Source organism: Egretta garzetta, unplaced genomic scaffold (genome assembly GCF_000687185.1).
Source record: "Egretta garzetta isolate BGI_Z169 unplaced genomic scaffold, ASM68718v1 scaffold17, whole genome shotgun sequence".
Taxonomy (NCBI): domain Eukaryota; kingdom Metazoa; phylum Chordata; class Aves; order Pelecaniformes; family Ardeidae; genus Egretta; species Egretta garzetta.
Window position 1 is genome coordinate 580,082 of NW_009260136.1, and position 10,537 is coordinate 590,618.

General features: G+C 45.6%; 1 protein-coding gene across 1 annotated transcript in view; it reads right to left on the reverse strand.

Annotated features, from left to right (window-relative positions):
• The window catches only part of SLC22A7 (solute carrier family 22 member 7), a 19,169-nt gene extending 9,345 nt beyond the window's left edge, over positions 1-9,824 (reverse strand). Inside the window, exons 1-4 of the mRNA XM_009641620.2 lie at positions 9,447-9,824; positions 7,456-7,559; positions 2,797-2,951; positions 1,188-1,356 (exon numbers count right to left, since the gene is read on the reverse strand). Of these exons, the coding sequence (XP_009639915.1) occupies positions 1,188-1,356; positions 2,797-2,951; positions 7,456-7,559; positions 9,447-9,824 (806 nt within the window). The remainder of the gene's footprint in view (positions 1-1,187; positions 1,357-2,796; positions 2,952-7,455; positions 7,560-9,446) is intronic.
• Positions 9,825-10,537: the final 713 nt, after the last annotated feature.

Below are 10,537 nucleotides of genomic sequence, written 5' to 3' on the forward strand. Positions count from 1 at the left end.
CCTGCTGATGGACAGACATAGTAAGCAAGCAAACCATAGTCTCTAGAAGCTTCTTTGATTGCAGCTGAAAGGCATTTTAGCATTTGGATATCACTCTTCCTGCTCAGTGATTACGCATACAATTTTGGGGCCTATGTGTCTAACAATCAGAGCTTATTCTGCATTGTTTCCAGCCAGAACTCCCCATTGCCCTGTGAGAGATGTCTGTGATTTCTGCAGTGCGGTCCAGCACCACACTGATGTCCAAGAGGAACTAAGCAGCCACTCTAAGGTGGAGGAGACCCAGACACCCATTTCTGAATGTTCTCAATGAGGCAGTTGTGGGAATACCTGCTTGCTTATTTCAACACAGGGCTTTTGTCCAGCCAGGAAATGGAGCTGCTTATTCAAGGGACTGTTTTGGATCATTGAATAAGTTGATCCAATACACCTCACATTACAGTATCGGTGAATCAACCCTGTATTCTAGTCTGTGTTACTACATGGAAAAAAAAAGAAGGAAAATGAGTTTCTTTGATTAAATGAACCATCTCCCATTTTAAGGCTTAAGAGATGTCAGGTATTTCTTAAATAAGGCTACAGGAGGGAAATAGCCCTCAGAAAACAGATGTGTTTGACCCATCAGTAAGGTTACACAGCTGAGAAAGGCCATGGGAAAGGCAGAGATAAATGCACCTGACCTAGCCTGCAGATGTCATTGGCTCATATGGAAAAATTGGTACCAGAAGTACCCTCCCCAATGAGGATGGATAAATTATTTATCTTGATTAAAGCCAGGGACCTGTCCTGGCCCTGCCTCCCTTTACTGGGATCTCTTTGCACTGAGTCATGTCTGACAGTCCTTGCAGCACCAAATCCTGCTCTTTTGCACTGCAACCTGTCCCCCAAATGCCTGGCCTCAGCCCCAGTCCTGCCTCCTCCTTGTCCCCAAAGCCATGGTGTGACCTTGGCTCTTGGTCTTGAAGGGGGGTGAGGAGAGATGAAACCCAGACCGTGCCAGTTTCCAAGAGCTGCAATGCCTGGGCAAACTGAGTGCAGGACACAGATGAGTCCTGCTCCTCTTTGGCTTGCCAAAGCCAATCCTAGGATCAGCGTTGCAATATTTGCCATGCTCACCGAGCAGGGGAGGCAAATCACAGCCCTCTCCCGTCCCCACCAGCCATCCGTCTGCAGGTCACTGCACTCACCACAGGCAGACAATGCTCAGAAGGCAAGGTCCTGTTACGGCTACTAACAGCCAGTGCCATTCCCGCACCAAGTAAGCTACCATGGCCAGAAGCATGTTCCCAATGCTCCAGAAGATGCTAGTCAGGATCCCGGAGAAAGTGCGGTGCTGTACGTCCACCCACTCCATCCCTGCAAGAGGGAGGCAGCATTCAGCTGGGACACACAGGACTTCTCCAGGAGGGGGTCTGCAGGGCTTTTTAACAAGGGCAAAGCAAGGTAACGTCCCTGGTCTTCTCCTCCAGGAGAGTTCCACTCTTTGGCTGATATTTGGCACATTTAAAACGTTCATCCACAATGCTTAACCTCTTGCAAAGCTGTAAGCAACTAAAATAAAGCCTTAAAAGAAGAAATACTGGACATATAGTAAGAAATAGTGTTAAAAATACCTTAGGTGATACATTTTTTTATCCCATTCAATAGCATGCAAATGGTCGTCTTCATCAAACAAGGAATTCTTTTTCCATCTTGCCTGCACAGTTTCCCATTTCTCTGCCCACTCATTATTCCAGATGAAAGAAATATATTAAGATGAATTGTTATCCATGTGGAATCTACACGAAGTAGATACTAATGCACGTGTAAAACCAGAACAGATGGTGATCTTCTTGTTTGTGTGTGTGAACTAAAAGCCAATTCTCCTCCAAAGACCTGGACATCTTGCTACAACCTCTAAAAATCAGAAACGTCTATCCTAAGCTCTACTTTGCCTTGCAGGCATCGACCTTTATAACAGTAAAAAAAAGTAGCAGGCCTTGGTATTTGTCAGGTCTTGTGTGGACTTTTCCAGTACTGTAGCCATTTTAGCTTGATTTTGGCTGTATCTGCAAAAATCCTGGAATTTTTTCCTGCACTGTAACTTGCTCTTGGGTATGATGAGCCTGGGCTAGGATGTCCCAAGTGTAGCTACAAAGTCATCCAGTGCTCTCTTGGGTACCCTGAAGTTTGGAGCTTGGTTTTATTGTATAATTATCTACATTCTTTAGCTTCAGTTTTGCATAGCTCTGTATAATCTTTTTTTTTTTTTTTTTTTTTTTTTGTGATTCTTTCCCCTCACTCTTTCTAAAAATACAGATTGGGAACTTAAGAAAACTGTGAGCAAACTCAAGACTGGGGAGGTAGGAACACCCCACGAATGACACCATCCTCCTCCTGCTGAGGACATGTCAAGGCTGATGAACTGTGTTAACTGTGTTTGAAGGGTAAGAACTCGATATCAGAGGAAAGGGGCAGATACTTTGGTCTGTGGCTTTTATTGTACTACTGATGATCCTTAACAGGAATTGGGTAGCATGGATTGCAAGTGTTAGTGTTGCAACAGAAGTGCTAATAAGTGGTGGTTATATTTTGAGTAGACTGTTAAAGCATTAATTAGACTAACAGAAAATTGTAATTCTTGGATCCTCCCAAGAGGGATGCTCTTTTGTCTGCCTGTAGTGAGATTGCACACATGATTTCCAACCTCCTGTTCCTACTAGCTCTGCCCTGTCTGGTAGACAAGTCCCTTTCTACCCACTGCCTGTCAGAAGTCCCTCTTTACAACTGGGCACCCACAAACCCCCACATGCTTACCCAAAGGCAATACAATAAGGGAGACGCCGCTCAGGGCCACCCCGGTGAGGGTCCGTGTGATGGCCAGCATGCTGTAGGAGACGGAGGCGGCACTCAGCATCCCAAATATGACAGAGAACACAAGCGACACCAGGAGCATGGCTTTCCGTCCGAACCTGCCACAAGCACAGGCTGGGTTACAGCAGCTGGAAACCTGTCCCAGGAGCAGGGTTTGAAATGGGGAAAACCAGAGACCCAAGAAGAAAAATGAAAATATTGCCTGCTCTGCAAAGAGCACCAGATGCAACACGCCAGAAAGGAGGAAACAGCTCTGGATATAGCCAGTGCCCCAGTGGTACAATCCCGTTCAGGGGGCCAGCCTGCCCCATGAGCATCGGGCATCAGGCTCTCCAATGGAAAGAGCAGCACTGTTCAAAACCATCAACAAAAGCAGTGATGTCAGCTTGAAATCCCGTGCTGCTGACACACCCTGCTCCCTCCAATGGCTGTCCCCATGCCTGGTTCAGCATGTCCTCCTCCCAAGGCTCACTCAGAACCAGCCACTGCCACTGCTCTTGAGGAGGAGAGTGAGCCATGACACTTTCACCCCCATCCTTGGAATGAAAACAAAGATCCCAGAGGAAAATGAAAGGAATTCAATTATCAGGTCACATGTGCAAATAGCCTGATGTTCTAAGGAGGAATCTGCTAGGAGGTCATTCCCCAAGGGTTTTGGAAGTTGTAGGACCATCTTACCCCTGGTGCAGAGTCCTGTGTGGAGACTGTGCAGAAATACAGAAAATCAAACACACACAAATGCACATGTATGAATTCCTACACAATGTATGAAAAACTGAAAATCAAAATGGAGCACAAAGCATCAGTCTTCTGACGAACATCAGCACTGCATGTGATGAAAGCTTAGGTTCAAACTGGAGTAATAAATTAACCCTGCCAACAGGTAATGTTCAGTCTATAGGGTCTGAAATCCTGGTTGGATTTTGGCATTAGGGCTCTCTTAGTGGCTACCTGAGAAGGATGGTGGCAAGAACAATTGCTCTAGGGGAAAAAATTATGTGTTGGGACATAAATGACTTCATGCAGCAGCTAGTTAATGAATCTACTGGAGAAAAAACAACCTGTGGCTTGGGCCCAGGCAGTTTGCTAGATCTACTTTGAAATTTAAGCAGAGCCAGTTTGCAAAAGTCATCATAATGCCCCTGGGTTGGAGCAGCAAACACCCAGAAACACACCAGTGCCGGATCCAGTTTCCAATAGGGTAACTGCCTAAGAAAGAAGATACATTTTTTAAATGAAGGGGTTTTTTCTTGAAAATACAGTAAGGATACAAAACCATAAGATTCCCTGCAGGGTGCAAGGCAGCTATTTATGGACCCATTACTAGACTCTCTCAGCAAATGCGTGCCACCTGCTAGGGAAACCAGAGGCGAGCTGGCAGGATTGAACTGCAGGCTACAAGGCGCCTGCTGGAAATAATGCTGTTAAATTGTCTTCAAAGGGAGAGGCAGGAAAGCACATTCTCTGAAAGATTAAATGTCAAAAATACAATAAAAGGAGCAAAATGCACAAGCATAAAAATTAATAAAAAAGCCATTTTCATAAATATCCCAATCTGGAAGTCTACCAAAGCATCATAGAGCCAATTCAGTACAAGGACAAGGTACAAAAGGAGTGTTTGGAAAAGAGCAGGCACTAACAAAAACTATATATATGTTCACAGTGAAGGTTGGTGGAGGGTGATAAAAATTTTCAGTAGAGATGTTCTCAAATCCAAATGTCTGTAGAGGCTTAGAACAAAATGAACCTGAAATACAGCAAAATGCCAGGACCAGACGGTTTTCACCCTGGAGTACTAGAGATGAAATCTCTGCATTACTCTTAGCACAAAGAAGTGGGACCTCTCCTCTGTTAGAGAAAAGGAAGGTTGCTAATGGCACATCAGCTTTTAAGGGTCTTAGGGGAGATGGGGGACATGACACCTGAGGTTTAGCAGATCTGACAGATTTACTGCAAATTTACTGGATGCACTGCCCCCACTGTGAGTACATGGGCTGCAAGCCTTTCCTGACATGACCTGCAGGCCCTGTGGCCAGGTAGCTCAGGTGGGCAGTGCAGTCATCTCTGCTTCAGGCTGCTCATGAGGGCACAGCTGGCTGTCAAACCCTCGTTAGCTGCCATTTTAGCAGTCTGAAGGGTCCTGGTCTAAGTCAAGCCATAACTTGGTCTTTTTTGTTAGCTTCTCTGAATTTTCTCCTTTTCTTCTGTACCCTTTTGAGATGGGGAAGGAGGGTGAAAGGAAATCAAAACTGCACACAATATTCAAGGTGTGGGGCCACAATGCATTTACATGTTACTGCATAGTGATATTCTCTTTAATCTTATATTCCTTTCCTAATGATTCTTAATTTTCCATTTGCTTCCCCAGCCACTACTCATTACTGAGTGGATGTTTGCCTAGAGCTGTCTGTCATAACCCCAAAGTCTTGCTCCTGAGCAGCTATGGTCAGCTCAGAGGCCTCAGTTTTAAATGAGAAGTTAGAATAGTTTCTCTCTTTGTTTTAGATTAATCTACACTGAAATTTTGTCTTCTGATGTTCCCATCCAGTCACAGAGCTCTTCAAGCTCCTTCTGCATTTCTCCACGCTCAGATCTCACCTCTACCAGCCTGGTCACTCAGCATCACCTCTGCACTCACTCCTTTTCCAGATAGTAATAAATGTGCTGAAAAGCACGCAAGTCCAAGCACTCGTCCCCACAGGTCTCCCTCCATTGTCACAACTGAACACTTCCATCTCCTCTCTCCTTCCTGGCTTTTAATCAATTATTTAGTCATGCAGAGACCTTCCTCCTTATCCCAGAGCAGCTTAGTTTCTTTAGAAACCTTTGGTAAGGAAAATTCTTGAAATCTGCGTAGGTGGTATCTCCCCTGTTCACATGCCTGTTAGCGCATTCAAAGCAATCCAGTATGTTTGTAAAGCATGAATCTTTTGCAAAAACCCCACTGATTCTTCACTGGTATGTCATATCCACCCATGTGGCCACTGATGCAATCTTTCAGAATAGTTTCTGCTAATTTGCCTGGTGCAGATAGATGCCAGGCTGCCTGGAACGTAGTTCCGGTGATCTTTTGTGGAAGCCAGTTTAAAACTGATTTGATACATGTTACCTTCCCAGCCCTCTGCTGTGGAGGTCGCACAATGCCAACAATACTCCAGCTTTTTCATCCCAAAGGTCCTGTAGGGCTCTAGGATGACCACTCCCAGCTCCTGGCAGTTTACTGGAACTCACCTGGAGTATTTCTCTATGCCTTCTTCTGTCAGCTTATTTTAAAGTTCCAGCTCCAACACCTGCCCCTACACATTCTCCCACTGTGAGGACAAACTCCTGTATGTCTCACACGACAGCCTTTTTATTTCCAGATCCTCCTTTTGTGCTTTGATCCTTTAGTGGCTCTTCCCCCTTACAATCCATCTGAAAAACAAATTATTTTTCATTTTGCTCTAGCAGAGACCTTCTCTTCTGCCTTATTTTGTTTTGCTCCTTTTTGTGATTCTGAATTTATTTCCCTCCAGCTGTGCTATAAAACTATTTCAGATACAAAGCCAAGACACACAGTTTGAAGATCAGCCAGGTGTCTTGGGTTCTTGTAAAAGTATACTGATATACTCAAATGCAAAGATATGGATGTAAAAATTCCCATCTTCAGCACTCTCTGGGTGCTTCATACTGTGCAGCTGGTTCCTCTCTGCTATGCAGTGATTTTGTAGCCTGCTGTACACTGATGCTTGTTTGCTCCCAGAGGAAGGGAACAGGGAAGCAGTTTCCTGTGCAGAAAACTCAAACATTAAATAATGAATAGCGTACAGACAATAGCACATCCTGATTGCATGCCTGCACTACGTATTCTCTGCTAGGCTTCCTGGTTCTGCTGTTTGCAAAAATATTTAATTTCTTAATTGTTGCCCTTTCTAGGCTATTACTTTTTTTTTTTTTTTTTTTTAGATTTACATTATCATATTCTAACATTTAAGCAGAGAGAGCAAATTTGTTCCTTCTTTCCTCACTGGCTTAGCTCTTCCTTGAGGAATGCCTCCCTGCTTCTAATAAACTCCTTTACCCTGCTTCTCTAGTAATGACAGAGTCAGGTTTTGCTTTCTGGAGACTCTTTTTTTTTCAGCTGTGGCATGCATTTTCTCTGAGCCCCTCACTTGGGTGTCCTTAACCAATTTCCATATAACTTGTAAGGAGTTAACTGGTTTAGCCTCTTGTTTTAAATTTTGTTTTAACCAGCTTTCTCCTTTTTTAGACAGATGTCTTCTCTGAAATTGGTCTCACAGACAGTGGATTTTTTCAGTTTTTACTGTTCCTGCAGCAATGCTGACCACAGCATTTTGGTCATTGCTGCAGTGCCTCTCACTCCTAACCAAGGCCAGAGCTGCTTCTCTGGTGAGCTGCTAACTGGCTGATCCATGGGACATTTAGCCCCTGCACTGCTTCCAAGTATGTCTTTATTCCAATTTTGATGTGAGGCTGGATTCTCCCCTTACAATTGCGTTTTCTCCTTTCTCTGCCTCTCTGATTGCCTTTTGCAAGTCACAGGTTTGTAAAGTTCTTGTAATGAAACTGAAGCCCTGGAGGACAGCCTGAAAGCGGTCAAACCTGTCTGAAAGGTATCCAAACACCACGGCCCCTATCGTAACGCCAATGAAGAAGATGGTTGCAGTTGCCTGGTTCAGTCCACGCTGCTCGCACACGAGGTCCCACTGAAACACAAGGCCAAACTGACAGTTAGTGCCCAGTTGCCTCTTCACACCCCTACCATTTGGTTGTCAGCTGTTGTGTCTTGCAATTTACATTGGCCAAATCTGACTGAGGGGTAGAATCCTGCACTAAACTGCACCTAGGACAGTATCGGAGTCTTGAAAAATGTGAAGCTGCATCTTACAAATCTCAGATGCCTCCCAGTTATCCATCCCTGCTGTGACAGCCTCTCTGTGGACACTTCTTGAGCATCAGAAAGCTTTCCTGGGTACACACATCACGGAGGGATCCCCTTTTTCCTCTCCTGACCCCTATGACAGCTGCTCTTAACCTGCTTGGGTGCACATTTCCCCTAGCTCCTTCTGTCGTGCTCCTGCAATTGCCCTGGTGAGATGGGCATTTGCAGGGTGCCGCACTGCACTGAGCTGAGCTTAAGATGTACCTCAGCCTTCATTAGGGAATGTCATGCTGATACCCACTTATTGTTACCCTGACCAGTTTCTTTCAAAGGTGTCTGTGCAAGGAGGAGAAAAGGGCAGAAGGGGAGTCAGAACAAATACTTGCTCCTGATACTAACTTACTGGTTTCTTACTGGGAAGTTGGCTTATACATTCTTCCTAATTAAGTTAATGAGCATTGTTTTACTTTCTTGGAGGTGCAAATGTCGCTAATCATTACAGAATGCTGTGCCCAAGCTGCAGAGTTAATCTTCTATATCTGCAAACTTGGCAAAACTTAATTTAATCATCAACGCAGCCTCGCAGCCTCTCTGACAAGACCAGCCAGACCTTGAGCAACCTTTCTTGCTGCAAGAGCAACAGACGCCAGAGAAAGCCCTGGCCCCTTGAACAAGTCATGAGGCCACTGCACTGTGGGTGCAGCATCATGAGGCTCCATGCTCAGCATCTGTGCTGCAGAGCATTTCCCCAGCCTTTTCCCCCAAGGGTGCTTCACACCTTTCTCCCTGAAACAGTGCAGAAATCAGGTACAGACGTGGTGCACACTGGACCCTCACCTCCGTGCCTGCCAAAACCAGGGGTGGTTGAGTGGTGGGGAAGAGGCACCAGCTCTAGGTTAAGACTTGGCCCTGCTCTCACTGAGACAGTCAGCTGCTATCATTTCAAACCCAGCCATGTCCCTGTCTGACCAAACTGTCCCCTTCCCTAAGACCTCCTGTGCTTTGGGCCACCTTTCAAGGAAGGTAAAGCATTAACACCTGGAGGTATCACTGTTAGCCTTAGCAAACCATTTCAGAAGGCAGGTGGTTAATGTTTGATGGGTGGGGACCTTGGGCAGGCTCAAGGTTATGGCTGGCCAGCACGCTGCATCTCAGCAGGAGGCCCTTGGAGAACACATTTGGCTTGACAGTGAGAGACACTGGTGGTAAGAGAAGAGAGGCAGCACAATCTTGGGGACAAGAAGGGGAAGCTGGTGATCAGCGAGGAGGGGTGGCCAAGGGAGTAGAAGTTACAAAGTGTTTGGAAAATTAAGAAATCAAGTAATGGGCTTGTATGAAATCCTGATAGAGTATAATCCCGTGCAAATGCCATGTTGCCCAAGCAGAGAAAATCCTATGTGTGTGTCTTCCCCCTGCCCCCCTCCAATCTCTTAATCACCTGGAGAAATGAAGATGCTTATAACAAGAAACATTGGCTTCTAACTATCAATCTAAGCAAGATGCTCGTAATAATAATAATAAACATTGGCTTCTAACTCTGAGCTTCAGAGAGCTTCCTCATCCCAGGAAATAATCTCTAAACAAGTAATTTCCACTGGTTAAAATGCAAAGATTCCCCTCTGACTTTGTGCACCCAGCAAATGCTTCTCTATCTGCTCCTCAAAACACTGAGCTAGGTTCATTTTTGGCTAGATCACAGGCCAGGTGTTACCTGGGTGGAGATGGTGGAGGTGAACTGTGAGTGGTCATAGACCCATCCGTGCTGGCAGTGCTGGATGATGGAGTTGTTTTCTGGTTGCAGAGAGGAATTGAGCAGCAGGTGAAACTGAGGCTGCAAGAACATCTCACAGGACTTGAAAGTGCCATCGGGCTCCCGGGGAATGCTGATGAGCAGAACTTCCTCCATAGTGAGGTTCACAAATGCCTCTTGGTGTGGAATTGCACAATGATGAGAGGGCGTAGCAGCAAGAAAATTGTGCAGCAGGAAATGCATGGGAAGGTTGATTCTTGGGAGGCAGAGGATAAACAAAATCAAAATCTGGAATCTGCCAAAGCCACCAATTTCCAGCAAGAGATCCTCAAATTTCATCTTTTCTGTGGAGTTTGCTCATTCAGAGCAGCTATGTACCAAGAAGCAGCAACATGAGCTTTTCAGTGGTCTCTGTCCTTGGAACTCAACTTCCCATGGCTTTTCATAGGGCCACTTTGTTGGACTTTGAGACCTTGATGAAAGGTTGACAAAAGTCACAGTGAAACTCTCCATTTGGGGTAGAGCCAAAGAAATTATACTGTGTGTACAGAACACATCCATTTCAAGCTGACCCAGCACAAGGTACCTTCTCTTTTTAGACTCCTTTTCTCCTGTTGTGGTATTTGAGAGGGAGATCCATGTTAGGAAAGGAGGCTGTGAGAAGAATGTTGTGCAAGCACTGTTGTTTCTACTGTGGGGGTACCATGCAGCCTCTCAGGTGCTCCAACAAACTCTGTCTAGTGTGAGCTGATCACCAGCCAGCCCAGCTGGTTCATAAAACAGGCCCCCAGGAGAGCGGGGGTGACGCACTGTGTAGGGATGCCCAGGGGCACCAAAGCCTGGTTGCTATGCATAAGCTAAGTGGTTTTTATTATGGCTTGTGTCAAATCATGTCCTGGGAGTGGAGAGAATGGAGAGGGTGCCCATAAGAGATGAGTCTCAGGGTGAATGCAAACAGGGAGGTGAGCACCCTGGGGTGAAAGGGTGAGGGCCACTTGCTCACCAGTGGCCTCCAAAGGATCGAAAAAGTGAAAATGTTTCCCCACAAAGTC